The 20246-nt window shown below is 42.4% G+C and overlaps 1 protein-coding gene across 26 annotated transcripts in view; it reads left to right on the forward strand.

The window, feature by feature from the left end:
- Positions 1–20246, forward strand: part of LOC139755976 (uncharacterized) — a 734338-nt gene that overhangs the window by 47897 nt on the left and 666195 nt on the right. For all 26 annotated transcript variants that reach the window (XR_011714230.1, XR_011714231.1, XM_071674831.1 and 23 more), the window contains exon 3: positions 16656–17240. Coding sequence is in view for 24 of the 26 variants with exons in the window: in XM_071674831.1 (XP_071530932.1) it covers positions 16656–17240 (585 nt within the window). In the remaining 2 variants the exon portion in view is untranslated. The remainder of the gene's footprint in view (positions 1–16655; positions 17241–20246) is intronic.

A 20246-nucleotide genomic window follows, 5' to 3' on the forward strand; every position in this document is an offset into this window, starting at 1 on the left:
TATATATATATATATTGTGATTGTGTGTGTGTTTATAATATATTTTCATTTTTTATTATTGCACTTTGTCACTGTCTCCCGCGTCAGTGAGGTAGCTCAAGGAAACAGAAGAAAGAATGTTCCAATCCACCCACATATGCGTATGTATATAAACGCCCACGCATGCACATATACATACACAGACATATACATTTATACACATGTACACATTCATACATGCTGCCTTTATCCATTTCTACCGCCACCCCACCACACATGAAATGGCACTCCCCCCTGCTCCTGGGTGCATGCGAGGTAGCACTAGGAAAAAGACAACAAAGGCCACATTCGTTCACACTTAGTCTCTAGCTGTCATGTATAATGCACTGAAGCCACAGCTCCCTTTCCATATCCAGGCCCCACAAAAGTTTCCATGGTTAACCTCAGACTTTTCACATGCCCTGGTTCAATCCATTGAAAGTGCATTGACCCCAGTATACCACATCGTTCGAATTCACTCTATTCCTTGCATGCCTTTCACCCTCCTGTATGTTCATGCCCCCAATCACTCAAAATCTTTTTCACATCCATCCTTCCACCTCCAGTTTGTTCTCCCACATCGCTCCTCGTCCCTCTACCTGATACATATATTCTCTTTGTCATCTTTCCTCACTCATTCTCTCCATGTGACCAAACCATTTCAATACACCCTCTTCTGCTTTCTCAACTGCACTCTTTTTATTATCACACATCTCTCTTACCCTTTCATTACTTACTCGATCAAACCACTTCACACCACATATTGTTCTCAAACATCTTATTCCAACACATCCACCTCCTCTGCACAACCCTACCTATAACCCATGGCTCACAACCATGTAACATTTTTGGAACCACTATTTCTTTGAACATACCCATTTTTGCTCTCCGGGATAACATTCACTCTTTCCACACATTTGTTAGCGCTCCAGAACTTTGCCCCCAACACCCCCTCCCCCCACCCCCCACTCCGTGACTCACTTTCACTTCCATGGTTCCATCCGCTGCCAGATCCACTCACAGATATCTAAAACACTTCACTTCCTCCAGTTTCTCTCCATTCAAACGTACTCCCTGAGGATAAGGGAGAATGAATACTTCCTACGCATTCCCTGTGTGTTGTAGAAGGCGACTGAAGGGGACAGGGGGCGGGGGGCTAGAAACCCTCCCCTCCTGACTTTAACTTTCAAAAGGGAAAACAGAATGTTTATATATATTATTTATTATTTATACTTTGTCGCTGTCTCCCGCCTTAGCAAGCAGTGCAAGGAAACAGATCGAAAGAATGGCCCAACCCACCCACATACACATGTTTATACATACACATCAACACATGCACTTATCTATACCTATACATTTCAACGTATACATATATATACATACACAGACATATACTTATATACACATGTAATTAATTCTTACTTGCTGCTTTAATTCATTCCTGTCCGCCAACCCCCAGCCCCCCACACATGAAATGACACCCCTTCCCCCTGCACATGCATGAGGTAGCACTAGGAAAAAGACAACAAAGGCCACATTCGTTCACACTTAGTCTCTAGCTGTCATGTATAATGCACTGAAGCCACAGCTCCCTTTCCATATCCAGGCCCCACAAAAGTTTCCATGGTTAACCTCAGACTTTTCACATGCCCTGGTTCAATCCATTGAAAGTGCATTGACCCCAGTATACCACATCGTTCGAATTCACTCTATTCCTTGCATGCCTTTCACCCTCCTGTATGTTCATGCCCCCAATCACTCAAAATCTTTTTCACTCCATCCTTCCACCTCCAATTTGTTCTCCCACATCTCCTCGTTCCCTCTACCTGATACATATATTCTCTTTGTCAGTCTTTCCTCACTCATTCTCTCCATGTGACCAAACCATTTCAATACACCCTCTTCTGCTTTCTCAACTGCACTCTTTTTATTATCACACATCTCTCTTACCCTTTCATTACTTACTCGATCAAACCACTTCACACCACATATTGTTCTCAAACATCTTATTTCCAACACATCCACCTCCTCTGCACAACCCTACCTATAACCCATGGCTCACAACCATGTAACATTTTTGGAACCACTATTTCTTTGAACATACCCATTTTTGCTCTCCGGGATAACATTCACTCTTTCCACACATTCGTTAGCGCTCCCAGAACCTTTGCCCCCAACACCCCCTCCCCCCACCCCCCACTCCGTGACTCACTTTCACTTCCATGGTTCCATCCGCTGCCAGATCCACTCACAGATATCTAAAACACTTCACTTCCTCCAGTTTCTCTCCATTCAAACGTACCTCCCTGAGGATAAGGGAGAATGAATACTTCCTACGCATTCCCTGTGTGTTGTAGAAGGCGACTGAAGGGGACAGGGGCGGGGGGCTAGAAACCCTCCCCTCCTTGTACTTTAACTTTCAAAAAGGGAAAACAGAATGTTTATATATATTATTTATTATTTATACTTTGTCGCTGTCTCCCGCCTTAGCAAGGCAGTGCAAGGAAACAGACGAAAGAATGGCCCAACCCACCCACATACACATGTTTATACATACACATCAACACATGCACTTATCTATACCTATACATTTCAACGTATACATATATATACATACACAGACATATACTTATATACACATGTAATTAATTCTTACTTGCTGCTTTAATTCATTCCTGTCGCCACCCCGCCACACATGAAATGACACCCCCTTCCCCCTGCACATGCATGAGGTAGCGCTAGGAAAAGACAACAAAGGCCACATTCGTTCGCACTCAGTCTCTAGCTGCCATTTATAATGCACCGAAACCACATCTCCCTTTCCACATCCAGGCCCCACAAAACTTTCCATGGTTTACCCCAGACACTTCACATGCCCTGGTTCAATCCATTGACAGCACGTTGACCCCAGTATACCACATTGTTACAATTCACTGTATTCCTTGCACACCTTTCATCCTCCTGCATGTTCAGGCCCCAATCGCTCAAAATCTTTTTTCACTCCATCCTTCCATCTCCAATTTGGTCTCCCACTTCTCCTCGTTCCCTCCACCTCTGACACATATATCATCTTTGTTAATATTTTCTCTCTCATTCTCTCCATGTGACCAAACCATTTCAAAACACCCTCTTCTGCTCTCAACCACACTATTACCACACATCTCTCTTACCCTTTCATTACTTACTCAATCAAACCACCTCACTCCACATATTGTCCTCAAACATCTCATTTCCATCACATCCACCCTCCTCCGCACAACTCTATCTATAGCCATGCCTCGCAACTGTATAACATTGTTGGAACCACTATTCCTTCAAACATATCCATTTTTGCTTTCCAAGATAATGCTCTCGCCTTCCACACATTTTTCAACACTCCCAGAACCATCACCCCCTCCCACTTCCTGTGACTCACTTCCGTTTCCATGGTTCCATCCCCTGCCAAATCCACTCCCAGATATCTAAAACACTTCACTTCCTCCCGTTTTTATCCATTCCAACTTACCTCCCAATTGACTTGTCCCTCAACCCTACTGTACTTAATAACCTTGCTCTTATTTTCATTTACTCTCAGCTTTCTTCTTTTACACACTTTACCAAACTCAGTCACCAGCTTCTGCAGTTTCTCACCCGAATCAACCACCAGCTCTGTATCATCAGTGAACAACAACTGACACTTCTCAAGCTCTCTCATCCACAGCAGACTGCATACTTGCCCCTCTTTCCAAAACTCTTGCATCACCTCCCTAACAAACCTATCCATAAACAAACTAAACAACCATGGAGACATCACGCACCCTTGCCGCAAACCGACATTCACTGAGAACCAATCACTTTCCTTTCTTCCTACTCGTACACATGCCTTACATCCTCGATAAAAACTTTTCACTGCATCTAACAACTTGTCTCCCACACCATATATTCTTAATGCCTTCCACAGAGCATCTCTGTCAACTCTATCATATGCCTTCTCCAGATCCATAAATGTTACATACAAATCCATTTGCTTTTCTAAGTATTTCTCACGAACATTCTTCAAAGCAAACACCTGATCCATACATCCTTGACCACTTCTGAAACCACACTGCTCTTCCCCAATCTGATGCTCTGTACATGCCTTTACCCTCTCAATCAATACCCTCCCATGTAATTTCCCACGTATACTCAACAAACTTATACCTCTGTAATATGATTACTCACCTTTATCCCCTTTGCCTTTTGTACAATGGCACTATGCATGCATTCCGGCAATCCTCAGGCACCTGACCATTAGTCATATACACATTAAATATCCTTACCAACCAGTCAACAACACAGTCACCCCGGTTTTTTAATAAATTCCACTGCAATACCATCCACACCCGCTGCCTTGCCAGCTTTCATCTTCTGCAAAGCTTTTACTACCTCTTTTCTGTTTACCAAATCATTCGCCCTAACCCTCTCACTTCGCACACCACCTCGACTATAACACCCTATATCTGCCATACAATCATCTAACACATTCAACAAACCTTCTAAATACTTACTTTATCTCCTTCTCACATCACCACTACTTGTCAGTACCTCCTCATTATCCCCCTTCACTGAAGTTCCCATTTGTTCTCTTGTCTTACACACTTTATTTACCTCCTTCCAAAACCTTTTTTTATACTCCCTAAAATTTAATGATACTCTCTCATCCCAACTCTCATTTGCCCTCTTTTTCATCTCTTGCACCTTTCTCTTGACCTCCTCCCTCTTTCTTTTACACATCTCCCAGTCATTTGCACTATTTCCCTACAAAAATCGCCCAAATGCCTCTTTCTTCTCTTTCACTAATAATCTTACTTCTTCATCCCACCACTCACTACCCTTTCTAATCTGCCCACCTCCCACGCTTCTCATGCCACAAGTATCTTTTGCGCAAGCCATCACTACTTCCCTAAATACATCCCATTCCTCCCCCACTCCCCTTAACCAACCATGCATGCGCGTATACATACGTATATATAAACAGATATACATATATACACATGTACATGTTTATACTTGCTGCCTTCATCGATTCCCATCACCACCTTGCCACACAGAAAACAGTAAATCCCCCACCCCCCCCTCCAGAGAGGTAGCACCAAGAAATGACAAAAAGGCCACATTCGTTCACACTCAGAATACTTCCCAGGTATTCCCTGCATGTTGTAGAAGGCAATTAAAGGAGGCAGAAGCAGAGGGTTGGAACCCCCACCACCCTCCTTGTACTTAAATTTCTGATAAGGGAAACTGAAGAAGGAGTCAAGTAGGGAGGGCTCATCCTCGTCAAACGCTCAGTTTAGGGTGTTTGAATGTGTGTGGATTTAACTAGATGAGTACAAAGGAGAGATAGGTAGTATGTTTGAGGAAAGAAATGTGGATGTTCTGGCTCTGAGTGAAACAAAGCCATAGGGTAAAGGGGAAGAGTGTTATAGGAAAGTTTAGGGAGTAAAGTCAGGGGTTGGTGAGAGGACAAGAGCTAAGGAAGGAGTGGCACTAATCCTGAAGCAGGAGTTTTGGGAGTATGTGATAGAGTGTAAGAAAGTAAATTCTAGATTGATGTGGGTAAAACTGAAAGTGGATAGAGAGAGACGGTTGCCTATGAACATGATCATGAGAAGAAAGATCATGAGAAGCAAGTGTTTTAGGAGCAGCTGAGTAGCATGTTAGCAGCTTTGATGTACGAGACTGGGTTATAGTGATAGATGATTTAAATTCGAAGGTGGATAATATGGCAGTTGAGGGTATAGTTGGTGTATATGGGGTGTTCAGTGTTGTAAATTGAAATGGTAAAAGAATGGTGAATTGGGAATACCTGGTTTAAAAAGAAAGATATACATAAGTATACATATATGAGTAGGAGAGATGATTGAAGGGCATTATTGGATTATTTGTTAATTGATAGGCGTGCTGAGAGGGGCAGCTGGAGGGATGTCTGTTCACTATCTTATGGAGGCAAAGGTGAAAATTTGTATAGGTTTTTTCAAAAAAGAAGAGAAAATGTTGAGGAGAAAAGAGTGGTGAAAGTAAGTAAGCTTGGAAAGGACACTAGTGTAAGAAGTACTGGGAGACATTAAGTGAAGAATGGCAGAAGGTGAGAGCAAATGATGGCCTGCACAAAAGATGCATGTGGCATGAGAAAGGTGGGAGTTGGGCAAATTAGAAAGGGTAGTGACTGGTGTGATGAAGAAGTAAGGTTGTTAGTGAAAGAGAAAAGAGGAGCGTTTAGTCGATATTTACAGGGAAATAGTGCAAATGACTGGGAGATATATGAAAGATAGCAGCATAAGGTCAAGAGAAAGGTGCAAGGTTTGAAAAAGAGGGCAAATAAGAGTTCGGGTGAGAGAGTATCGTTAAATTTTAAGGACAATAAAAAGATGTTTGGAAGAAGGTAAATAATGTGCGTAAGACGAGAATAAATGGGAACATTGGTGAAGAGGGCAAGTGGCGAGGTAATAACAGGTAGTGATGAATTGAGAAGGAGATGGAGTGAGTTTGTTGAATGTATTTGATGATAGAGTGGCTGATATAGGATGTTTTGGTAGGGGGGTTGTGCAAAGTGGGAGGGTCAGGGAGAATGGTCTCATAAACAGAGAGGAGGTAGTGAAAGCTTTGCAGAAGATGAAATTCAGCAAGGCAACAGATTTGGATGGTATTGTAGTGGAATTTATTGAAAAAAGGGGGTGACTGTGTTGTTAATTGGTTGGTAAGGATATTCATTGTGTGTATGGATCATGGTGAAGTGCCTGAGGATTGGTGGACTGCATGCATAGTACCATTGTACAAAGGCAAAGGGGATAAGAGTGAGTGCTCAAATTACAGAGGTATAAGTTTGTTGATTATTCCTGGGAAATTACATGGGAGGGTATTGATTGAGAGGGTAAAGGCATGTACAGAGCACCAGATTAGGGAAGAGCAGTGTGGTTTCAGAAGTGGTAGAGGATGTGTGGGTCCAGTGTTTGCTTTGAAGAATGCATGTAAGAAATACTTAGATAAACAGATGGATTTGTTTGTAGCATTTATGGATCTGGAGAAGGCATATGACAGAGTTGATAGAGATGCTCTGTGGAAGATTTTAAGGGTATATTCTGTGGGAGGTAAGTTGCTAGATGCAGTGAAAAGTTTTTTTGCCAAGGATGTAAGGCATGTGTACAAGTAGGAAGAGAGGAGAGTGAATGGTTTCCAGTGAATGTCTGTTTGTGGCAGGGGTGTGTGATGTCCCCATGGTTGTTTAATTTGTTTATGGATGGGGTGGTTAGGGAGGTAAATGCAAGAGTTTTGGAGAGAGGGGCAAAAATGCAGTCTGTTGTGGATGAGAGGGCCTGGGAAGTGAGTCAGTTGTTGTTCCCTGATGATACAGCATTGGTGGCTCATTTGGGTTAGAAACTGCAGAGGTTGGTGACTGAGTATGGAAAAATGTATGAAAGGAGAAAGTTGAGAGTAAATGTAAATAAAAGCAAGGTTATTAGGTTCAGTTGGGTTCAGTGACAAGCTATTTGGGATGTAAGTTTGAATGGAGAAGAATTGGAGGCAGTGAAGTGTTTTAGTTATCTGGGAGTGGAGTTAGCAGTCCCCATGGTTGTTTAATTTGTTTATGGATGGGGTGGTTAGGGAGGTAAATGCAAGAGTTTTGGAGAGAGGGGCAAAAATGCAGTCTGTTGTGGATGAGAGGGCCTGGGAAGTGAGTCAGTTGTTGTTCCCTGATGATACAGCGTTGGTGGCTGATTTGGGTTAGAAACTGCAGAGGTTGGTGACTGAGTATGGAAAAGTGTGTGAAAGGAGAAAGTTGAGAGTAAATGTAAATAAAAGCAAGATTATTAGGTTCAGTAGGGTTCAGTGACAAGCTATTTGGGATGTAAGTTTGAATGGAGAAGAATTGGAGGCAGTGAAGTGTTTTAGTTATCTGGGAGTGGAGTTAGCAGTTCCCATGGTTGTTTGATTTGTTTATGGATGGGGTGGTTAGGGAGATAAATGCAAGAGTTTTGGAGAGAGGGGCAAAAATGCAGTCTGTTGTGGATGAGAGGGCCTGGGAAGTGAGTCAGTTGTTGTTCCCTGATGATACAGCGTTGGTGGCTGATTCGGGTTAGAAACTGCAGAGGTTGGTGACTGAGTAAAGAAAAGTGTGTGAAAGGAGAAAGTTGAGAGTAAATGTAAATAAAAGCAAGGTTATTAGGTTCAGTAGGGTTCAGTGACTAGCTATTTGGGATGTAAGTTTGAATGGAGAAGAATTGGAGGCAGTGAAGTGTTTTAGTTACCTGGGAGTGGAGTTAGCAGCGGATGGAACCATGAAAGCAGAAATGAGTCACAGGGTCAGGAGGGAGTGAAGGTTCTGAGAGCAATGAAGAATGTGTGGAAGGAGAGAACATTATCATGAAGAACAAAAATGAGTATATTTGAAGGAATAGTAGTTCCGACATTGTTATATGGTTGCAAGTTATGGGCTATAAATAGGGTTGAACAAAGGAGGGTGGATGTGTTCAAAAGGAGATGTTTGAGGACAGTATGTGTTGTGAGGTGGTTTGATCGAGGAAGTAATGAAAGGGTAAGAGGGAGATGTGGTAATAAAAAGAGTGTAGTTGAGAGAGCAGAAGAGGGTGTTTTGAAATGGTTTGGATATATATGGAGAGAATGAGTGAGGAAAGATTGACAAAGAGGATATATGTGTCAGAGGTGGAGGGAACAAGAAGTGGGAGACCAAATTGTAGGTGGAAGGATGGAGTGAAAAAGATTTTGAGTGATCGGGGCCTGAACATACAGGAGGGTGAAGGGCGTGCAAGGAATAGAGTGAATTGGAACGATGTGGTATACCGGGATCACTGTGCTGTTAATGGATTGAACCAGGGCATGTGAAGCATCTGAGGTAAACCATGGAAAGTTGTGTGGAGCCTGGATGTGGAAAGGGAGCTGTGGTTTCAGTGCATTACACATGACAGCTAGAGACTGAGTGTGAACGAATGTGGCTTTTTTTTTTTTTTCTGTCTTTTCCTGGCGCTACTTCGCTGGTAGGGGTAGATGCTATTTCATGTGTGGCAGGGTGGCAGCAGGAATGGATGAAGGCAGCAAGTATGAATATGTACATGTGTATATATGTGTATGTCTTTGTATTTATATGTATGTATGTATACATTGAAATGTATACATGTATCCCCGGGATAGGGGAGAAAGAATACTTCCCACGCATTCCTCACGTGTTGTAGAAGGCAACTAAAGGGGATGGGAGCGGGGGGCCAGAAACCCTCCCACTCCTTATATTTTAACTTTCTAAAAGGGGTAACAGAAGAAGGAGTCACATAGGGAGTGCTCATCCTCCTCGAAGGCTCAGATTGGGGTGTCTAAATGTGTATGGATGTAACCAAGATGAGAAAAAAGGAGAGATAGGTAGTATGTTTGAGGAAAGGAACCTGGATGTTTTGGCTCTGAGTGAAACGAAGCTCAAGGGTAAAGGGGAAGAGTGGTTTGGGAATGCCTTGGGAATAAAGTCAGGGGTTAGTGAGAGGACAAGAGCAAAGGAAGGAGTAGCACTACTCCTGAAACAGGAGTGGTGGGAATATGTGATAGAGTGTAAGAAAGTAAACTCTAGATTGATATGGGTAAAACTTAAAGTTGATAGAGAGAGATGGGTGATTATTGGTGCATATGCACCTGGGCATGAGAAGAAAGATCATGAGTAGCAAGTGTTTTGGGAGCAGCTGAATGAGTGTGTTAGTGGTTTTGATGCACGAGACCAGTTAAAGTGATGGGTGATTTGAATGCAAAGGTGAGTAATGTGGCAGCTGAGGGAATAATTGGTATACATGGGGTGTTAAGTGTTGTAGATGGAAATGGTGAAGAGCTTGTAGATTTATGTTCTGAAAAAGGACTGGTGATTGGGAATACCTGGTTTAAAAAGAGAGATATACATAAGTATACGTATGTGAGTAGGAGAGATGGCCAGAGAGCGTTATTAGATTATGTGTTAATTGATAGGCGCGCGAAAGAGAGACTTTTGGATTTTAATGTGCTGAGAGGTGCAACTGGAGGGATGTCTGATCATTATCTTGTGGAGGCAAAGGTGAAGATTTGTAGAGGTTTTCAGAAAAGAAGAGTGAATGTTGGGGTGAAGAGAGTGGTGAGAGTAAGTGAGCTTAGGAAGGAGACATGTGTGAGGAAGTACCAGGAGAGACTAAGTACAGAATGGAAAAAGGTGAGAACATAGGAGGTAAGGGGAGTGGGGAGGAATGGGATGTATTTAGGGAAGCAGTGGTGGCTTGCGCAAAAGATGCTTGTGGCATGAGTAGTGTGGGGGGTTGGCAGATTAGAAAGGGTAGTGAGTGGTGGGATGAAGAAGTAATATTATTAGTGAAAGAGAAGAGAGTGGCATTTGGACAATTTTTGCAGGGAAATAATGCAAATGAGTGGGAGATGTATAAAAAAAAGAGGCAGGAGGTCAGGAGAAAGGTGCAAGAGGTGTAAAAGAGGGCAAATGAGAGTTTGGGTGAGAGAGTATCATTAAGTTTTAGGGAGAATAAAAAGATGTTTTGGAAAGAGGTAAATAAAGTGCGTAAGACAAGGGAACAAATGGGAAATTCAGTGAAGGGGGCTAATGGGGAGGTGATAACAAGTAGTGGTGATGTGAGAAGATGTAGTGAGTATTTTGAAGGTTTGTTGAATGTGTTTGATGATAGAGTGGCAGATATAGGGTGTTTTGGTCGAGGTGGTGTGCAAAGTGAGAGGGTTAGGGAGAATGATTTGGTAAACAGAAAAGAGGTAGTAAAAGCTTTGCAGAAGATGAAAGCCGGCAAGGTAGCAGGTTTGGATGGCATTGCAGTGGAATGTATTAAAAAAGGGGGTGACTGTATTGTGACTGGTTGGTAAGGCTATTTAATGTATGTATGTCTCATGGTGAGGTGCCTGCGGATTGGCAGAGTGCTTGCATAGTGCCATTGTACAAAGGCAAAGGGGACAAAGGTGAGTGCTCAAATTACAGAGGTATAAGTTTGTTGAGTATTCCTGGTAAATTATATGGGAGGGTATTGATTGAAAGGGTGAAGGCATGTACAGAGCATCAGACTGGGGAAGAGCAGTGTGGTTTCAGAAGTGGTAGAGGATGTGTGGATCAGGTGTTTGCTTTGAAGAATGTATGTGAGAAATACTTAGAAAAGCAAATGGATTTGTATGTATCCTTTATGGATCTGGAGAAGGCATATGATAGAGTTGATAGAGATGCTCTGTGGAAGGTATTAAGAATATATGGTTTGGGAGGCAAGTTGTTAGAAGCAGTGAAAAGTTTTTATCGAGGATGTAAGGCATGTGTACGTGTAGGAAGAGAGGAAAGTGATTGGTTGTCAGTGAATTTAGGTTTGTGGCAGGGGTGTGTGATGTCTCCATGGTTGTTTAATTTGTTTATGGATGGGGTTGTTAGGGAGGTGAATGCAAGAGTTTTGGAAAGAGGTGCAAGTATGAAGTCTGTTGTGGATGAGAGAGCTTGGGAAGTGAGTCAGTTGTTGTTCGATGATGATACAGCACTGGTGGCTGATTCATGTGAGAAAGTGCAGAAGCTGTTGACTGAGTTTGGTAAAGTGTATGAAAGAAGAAAGCTGAGAGTAAATGTGAATAAGAGCAAGGTTTTTAGGTACAGTAGGGTTGAGGGTCAAGTCGATTGGGAGGTAAGTTTGAATGGAGAAAAACTGGAGGAAGTAAAGTGTTTTAGATATCTGGGAGTGGATCTGGCAGCGGATGGAACCATGGAAGCAGAAGTGAATCATAGGGTGGGGGAGGGGACGAAAGTTCTGGGAGCCTTGAAGAATTTGTGGAAATCGAGAACATTATCTCGGAAAGCAAAAATGGGTATATTTGAAGGAATAGTGCTTCCAACAATGTTATATGGTTGCGAGGCGTGGGCTATGGATAGAGTTGTATGGAGGAGGGTGGATGTGCTGGAAATGAGATGTTTGAGGACAATATGTGGTGTGAGATGGTTTGATTGAGTAAGTAATGATAGGGTAAGAGAGATGTGTGGTAATAAAAAGAGTGTGGTTGAGAGAGCAGAAGAGGGTGTTTTGAAATGGTTTGGTCACATGGAGAGAATGAGTGGGGAAAGATTGACTAAGAGGATATATGTGTCAGAGGTGGAGGGAACGAGGAGAAGTGGGAGACCAAATTGGAGGTGAAAAGATGGAGTGAAAAAGATTTTGAGTGATTGGGGCCTGAACATGCAGGAGGGTGAAAGGAGGGTAAGGAATAGAGTGAATTGGAATGATGTGGCGCTACCTTGCGCACATTTGGGGGGAAGGGGTTGTTATTTCATGTTTGGCGGGGTGGCAGTGGGAATGAATAAAGGCAGACAGTATGAATTATGTACATGTGTATATATGTATATGTCTGTGTGTGTATATATATGTATACGTTGAGATGTATAGGTATGTATATTTGCGTGTGTGGGCGTGTATGTATATACATGTGTATGTGGGTGGGTTGGGCCATTTATTTCGTCTGTTTCCTTGCGCTACCTCGCTAACGTGGGAGACAGCGACGAAGCAAAATAAAAAAAATATATATATGCGTGTATGGGCATTTATGTATATATATATGTGTGTTCATGGGTGAGTTGGGCCATTCCTTGTCTGTTCTGTTTCCTTGTGCTTCCTCGCTGATGCAGCACACGGCGATTAAGTATAATGAATAAAGATAAAGTATGAGTGGATGGGCCATTCTTCGTCTGTTTCCTGGTGCTTCCTTGTGGACATACGAAACAGCTATTAAGTATTAGAAAATTATATGTGTGTGTGTGTGTGTGTGTGTGTGTGTGTGTGTGTGTGTGTGTGTGAGTGAATGGATGGGCTATTCTTCGTCTGTGTTCTGGCGCTACCTCGCTGATGCAGGAAACAGCGATCAAGTACGATAGATAGAACTAAAAAAAAAAATATAGTGTGGGTGAGTATTTTTCATACTTGTCTGCCATTTCCCATCTTAGCAAGGTAGCATCAGGGACAGATAAAGAAAGGCTACATTCACACACATCCATTCTTTAGCTCTCATGCAACTCATGAAAACCAAATCCCCCTATCCACAACCAGACCCCACAGACCTTTCCATGGTCTACCCCAGCTACTTCACTTGCTCTGGTTCAGTCCATTGACAGCACATTACCCCGGCATACTACTTCATTCAGTTCACTCAATCCTGTGCAAGCTCTAACCCTCCAGCATGTTCCAGCACTGATCACTCAAAATCTGCATTCCAAAATATCTCCCATTCCTCATCCATTCCCTGTGCGTCATTTACTTTCACCTTTTGCCATTTTGCACCCAGTCTCCCCTAATGTTTCTTCACTCATCTCTTTTCCAAGCCCTCTTACTTTCACCGCCCTCTTCTCACTCATATTTTTCCTCTTTTTGGAGTACCTTACAAATTTTGACCTTATCCTCCACCTGGTAATAATCTAACATTTTCCTGGCTGCCCCTCTCACCTCATTAACATCTAAGTCTTTCTCTTTTGCATGTCTATCAATTAGTATATAATCCAGTAATGCCTTCTTAACATCTTTCTTGCTCATTCATGTATACTTATGTATGTCCTGTTTTTTAAACAAGTATTCCTATTCACCTCGCTGAATACCATGTGTCCCCTGATTATACCATCAATTGCCATAATACTCGTTCTTTCATTTAGATCACCCATCACTGATACCTGCTCTGTAGCATAAAAAACTGCTGACATATTCACTCACCTGCCCCCAGAACACTTGTCTCTCATCATCCCCCTCCTCATGACCTGGTGCTAATCACTAGTAATCAACCATCTCTTGAAACCCACTCTCATTTTTATCCACATCATATTTAATAATCTTTTCACACGTGAGCTAGATAGTGTCGGGAACAGAAAAAGAAATGGCCCCATTTGTTCTCATGGCTCTCTCGCTGTCATACATATGTACAATGCACCAAAACTACTGCCCTCCTTGTCCACAACCAGGACACAGATGTTTCCATGGTTTCCCTCCTGTATACCACATTGCTACAGTTCATCCTCTCCTGTAAACACCATACACTCTCCTGCATTTTTTGGCCTTGAGAGCTCAAACTTATTTCCTTTCCATAATAAGCTTTTTTTTTTTTGCGAGGTAGCGCAAGGAAACAGACGAAAGAAATGGCCCAACCCACCCCCATACACATGTATATACATACGTCCACACACGCAAATATACATACCTACACAGCTTTCCATGGTTTACCCCAGACGCTTCACATGCCCTGATTGAATCCACTGACAGCACGTCAACCCCGGTATACCACATCGATCCAATTCACTCTATTCCTTGCCCTCCTTTCACCCTCCTGCATGTTCAGGCCCCGATCACACAAAATCTTTTTCACTCCATCTTTCCACCTCCAGTTTGGTCTGCCACTTCTCCTCATTCCCTCCACCTCTGACACATATATCCTCTTGGTCAATCTTTCCTCACTCATTCTCTCCATGTGCCCAAACCATTTAAAAACACCCTCTTCTGCTCTCTCAACCACACTCTTTTTATTTCCACACATCTCTTACCCTTACGTTACTTACTCGATCAAACCACCTCACACCACACATTGTCCTCAAACATCTCATTTCCAGCACATCCATCCTCCTGCGCACAACTCTATCCATAGCCCACGCCACACAACCATACAGCATTGTTGGAACCACTATTCCTTCAAACATACCCATATTTGCTTTCCGAGATAATGTTCTCAACTTCCACACATTTTTCAAGGCTCCCAGAATTTTCGCCCCCTCCCCCACCCTATGATCCACTTCCGCTTCCATGGTTCCATCTGCTGCCAGATCCACTCCCAGATATCTAAAACACTTTACTTCCTCCAGTTTTTCTCCATTCAAACTTACCTCCCAGTTGACTTGACCCTCAACCCTACTGTACCTAATAACCTTGCTCTTATTCACATTTACTCTTAACTTTCTTCTTTCACACACTTTACCAGACTCAGTCACCAGCTTCTGCAGTTTCTCACATGAATCAGCCACCAGTGCTGTATCATCAGCGAACAACAACTGACTCACTTCCCAAGCTCTCTCATCCACAACAGACTTCATACTTGCCCCTCTTTCCAAAACTCTTGCATTCACCTCCCTAACTACCCCATCCATAAACAAATTAAACAACCATGGAGACATCACACACCCCTGCCGCAAACCTACATTCACTGAGAACCAATCACTTTCCTCTCTTCCTACACGTACACATGCCTTACATCCTTGATAAAAACTTTTCACTGCTTCTAACAACTTGCCTCCCACACCATATATTCTTAATACCTTCCACAGAGCATCTCTATCAACTCTATCATATGCCTTCTCCAGATCCATAAATGCTACATACAAATCCATTTGCTTTTCTAAGTATTTCTCACATACATTCTTCAAAGCAAACACCTGATCCACACATCCTCTACCACTTCTGAAACCACACTGCTCTTCTCCAGTCTGATGCTCTGTACATGTCTTCACCCTCTCAATCAATACCCTCCCATATAATTTACCAGGAATACTCAACAAACTTATACCTCTGTAATTTGAGCACTCACTCTTATCCCCTTTGCCTTTGTACAATGGCACTATGCACACATTCCGCCAATCCTCAGGCACCTCACCATAAGTCATACATACATTAAATAACCTTACCAACCAGTCAATAATACAGTCACCCCCTTTTTTAATAAATTCCACTGCAATACCATCCAAACCTCCTGCCTCGCCGGCTTTCATCTTCCGCAAAGCTTTTACTACCTCTTCTCTGTTTACCAAATCATTTTCCCTAACCCTCTCACTTTGCACACCACCTCGACCAAAACTCCCTATATCTGCCACTCTATCATCAAACACATTCAACAAACCTTCAAAATACTCACTCCTTCTCCTTCTCACATCACCACTACTTGTTATCACCTCCCCATTTGCGCCCTTCACTGAAGTTCCCATTTGCTCCCTTGTCTTACGCACTTTATTTACCTCCTTCCAGAACATCTTTTTATTCTCCCTAAAATTTAATGATACTCTCACCCCAACTCTCATTTGCCCTCTTTTTCACCTCTTGCACCTTTCTCTTGACCTCCTGTCTCTTTCTTTTATACATCTCCCACTCAATTTCATTTTTTCCCTGCAAAAATCGTCCAAATGCCTCTCTCTTCTCTTTCTCTAATAATCTTACTTCTTCATCCCACCACTCACTACCCTTTCTAATCAACCCACCTCCCACTCTTCTCATGCCACAAGCATCTTTTGTGCAATCCATCACTGATTCCCTAAATACATCCCATTCCTCCCCCACTCCCCTTACCTCCATTGTTCTCACCTTTTTCCATTCTGTACTCAGTCTCTCCTGGTACTTCCTCACACAAGTCTCCTTCCCAAGCTCACTTACTCTCACCACCCTCTTCACCCCAACATTCATTCTTCTTTTCTGAAAACCCATACAATAAGCTTTGTTATTCAGTAAAATAAAGAATTACATTATTCTGGTTTTCAGATAAATCTCTGGATTCTTGTTAAATAATAGTTGTCTCATTTCAAAGTTTCTGATTGTAGCTTGCAAATATAACTGATTTTTATTGAAATTTAGACATTAATTTGCATTTTCTTCCTTTAACAGGAGAGATACACTGATGTGACTTTAGCCTGTGATGGAAGGTTCTACCCAGTGCACAAATTTGTCTTGTCTACCTGTAGTGAGTACTTTGAAAAAATGTTTGAGCATACACCATGCAAACATCCTGTCATAGTTCTGAAGGATATTAAGCCAGATGAGTTGGAGGCTCTTTTAAGTTACATGTATGCTGGTGTTGTGAGTGTGGCTCAGAATGACTTGGCACGTCTAATCAAAGCTGCAGAGTTACTTCAAATTAAGGGTTTAGCAGTACCAGATGAGCCACCAATGAAAGATTGTAGCAAGAAGAATTCATATCCATGGAGTTCTCGCGATGACAGGACAAGTCCACATCCAAAAAGAAGAAGACGTGAGGAAACTACTCCCTCTGTTCCCCAAGGAGGGGGATCACAGGCTTCAGAAAGTCCTCCCTCTTCCCCACATCATCAGGAATCAAACCATAGCTGGGAACAGACCAAGGCACACACACAGGACCAAAGAGGTGAAGACAGTGCTGACCAGAGATTGAGTGAGCAAACAGAACAAACAGCTGATTATAATTCCACCAAGCAAGAAATTGCACAGGCTCAGGTTGGTTTTGTATGTATTCTTTATGTCATTTAAAATCATTATGAAAATCAGAGAGTATGAAACAGGTTAGGAAGTCAGAATATTTTCCAAGGCTTTGTATTGAAGAACTAGAGGAACTATTGCTTTCATATTTAAGATATATGATCTTTGTGTTTGGATTATGGTCTTTTACGAATCTGTTTTGCTCCTGGCAGAGTCTTAATGGCTCTTTCTTTAAGGTAATCCTAGAGCAGATCAGCTGAATCTTTGCAGGAGAAATCATACAGCACTGATAAGAGAATGTACTTTTCTTGACATTTCTTTTTAGGCCAGGCATTCACAGCCCAAAGAAAATAATTTTTTGTTGTCTTCTGAACTGGAGTAACTATTGCCATGAAAATCAGCCACCCATCCAAAGAGCCCTTTACATAGTACATGCCATGTTGAGGCCCTTGAATTAGTATACAAACTGAGCACTGAATTCTTTGAACTTTAAAGTTTTAAAGAATTATTGTCAGAGTAGCATGGAAGCTAGTTACCCCATAAAGGAATAGGCATCCCTCTTCCCAGCCTATGGTTTGGGGCTGGGGACCTGTTTTGCAGAATTAATCCTTTGCCATTTCCATTTACAACACTGAGCACCCCATGTACACCAATTATACCCTCAACTGCCACATTACTCACCTTTGCATTCAAATCACCAATCACTTTAACCCAGTCTCGTGCATCAAAGCTGCTAACACACTCATACAGATGCTCCCAAAACACTTGCCTCTCATGGTCTTTCTTCTTATGACCAGGTGCATAGGCACCAATAATCACCCATCTCTATCCATCCCTTTTCAGTTTTACAATCTAGAGTTTACTTTCTTAGACTCTATCACATACTCCCACTACTCCTGCTTCAGGAGTATTGCTACTCCTTCCTTTGCTCTTGTCCTCTCATCAACCCCTCACCGTACTCCTAAGACGTTCCCAAGTCACTCTTCCCCTTTACCCTTGAGCTTTGTTTCACCCAGAGCCAAAACATCCAGGTTCCTTTCCACAAACATACTACCTATCTCTCCTTTTTTCTCATCTTGGTTACATCCACATACATTTAGACACGCCGATCTAAGCCTTCAAGGAGGATGAGCACTCCCTGCATGACTCCTTCTTCTGTTTCCCCTTTTAGAAAGATAAAACACAAGGAGGAGAGAGTTTCTTGCCCCCTGTTCCCGTCTCATTTAGTCGCCTTTTATGACACGCGGGGAATGCGTGGGAAGTATTCTTTCTCCCCTATCCTGAGATTTGTGTGCTGTAAAAGGACTTGTGATTGGGAATACGTGATTTAAAAAGAGAGATATACATAAGTATATTTATGTAAGTAGGAGAGATGGCCAGAGAGCATAATTGGATTACATGTTAATTGATAGGCGCGTGAAAGAGAGATGTTTGGATGTTAATGTGCTGAAAGGGGCAACTGGAGGAATGTCTGATCATTATCTTGTGGAGGCGAAGGTGAAGATTTGTAGAAGTTTCAGAAAAGAAGAGAGAATGTTAAGGTGAAGAGAGTAGTGAGGGTAAGTGAGTTTGGAAAGGAGACTTGTATGAGGAAGTACCAGGAGAGATTAAGTGCAGAATGGCAAAAGGTGAGAGCAAATGATGTAAGGTGAGGGGGTGAAGAATGGGATATATTTAAGGAAGCAGTGATGGCTTGCGCAAAAGATGCCTGTGGCATGAGAAAGGTGGGAAGTGGGCAGATTAGAAAGGGTAGCGAGTAGTGGAATGAAGAAGTAAGATTGTTAGTGAAAGAGAAGAGAGAGGCATTTGAATGATTTTTGCAGGGAAGTAGTGCGAATGACTGGGAAATGTATAAAAGAAAGAGGCAGGAGGTCAAGATAAAGGTGCAAGAGGTGAAAAAGAGGGCAAATGAGAGTTGGGTGAGAGAGCATCATTAGATTTTAGGGAGAATAAAAAGATGTTTTGGAAGGAGGTAAATAAAGTGTGTAAGACAAGAGAACAAATGGGAACATCAGTGAAGGGGGGGAAATGGGGAAGTAATAACAAGTAGTGGTGAAATGAGAAGATGGAGTGAGTATTTTGAAGGTTTGTTGAATGTGTTTGATAGAGTGACAAATAGGGTGTTTTGGTCGAGGTGGTGTGCAAAGTGAGAGGGTCAGGGAGAATGGTTTGGTAAGCAGAGAAAAGGTAGTGAAAGCTTTGTGGAAGATGAAAGCCGCCAAGGCTTTGGATGGTATTGGTGTGGAATTTATTGAAAAAGGGGGTGACTGTATTGTTGACTGTTTGGTTAGGATATTCAGTGTATGTATGGTTCATGGTGAAGTGCCTGAGGATTGGCAGAATGCATACATAGTGCCATTGTACAAAGGCAAAGGGGATAAAGGTGAATGTTCAAATTACAGAGGTATAAGTTTGTTGAGTATTCCTGGGAAATTATATGGGAGGGTATTGATTGAGGAGGTGAAGGTATGCACAGAGCATCAGACTGGGGAAGAGCAGTGTGGTTTCAGAAGTGGTAGAGAATGTGTGGATCAGGTGTTTGCTTTGAAGAATGTATGTGAGAAATACTTAGAAAAACAGATGGATTTGTATGTAGCATTTATGGATCTGGAAAAGGCATATGATAGAGTTGATAGAGATGCTCTGTGGAAGGTATTAAGAGCATGTGGTGTGGGAGGTAAGTTGCTAGAAGCAGTGAAAAGTAAGTTGCTAGAAGCAGTGAAAAGTAAGTTGCTAGAATCAGTGAATAGTTTTTATTGAGGATGTACGGCATGTGTACGAGTAGGAAGAGAGGAAAGTTATTGGTTCCCAGTGATTGTCAGTTTGTGGTAGGGGTGCGCGATGTCTCTAATGTTGTTTAATTTGTTTATGGAGGTGGTGGTTAGGGAGGTGAATGCATGAGTTTTGGAGAAAGGGGCAAGTATGCAGTCTGTTGTGGATGAGAGGGCTTGGGAAGTGAGTCAGTTGTTGTTCGCTGATGATACAGCGCTGGTGGCTGATTCGGGTGAGAAACTGCCGAGGTTG

The sequence above is a fragment of the Panulirus ornatus genome, chromosome 20 (genome assembly GCF_036320965.1).
Source record: "Panulirus ornatus isolate Po-2019 chromosome 20, ASM3632096v1, whole genome shotgun sequence".
Taxonomy (NCBI): domain Eukaryota; kingdom Metazoa; phylum Arthropoda; class Malacostraca; order Decapoda; family Palinuridae; genus Panulirus; species Panulirus ornatus.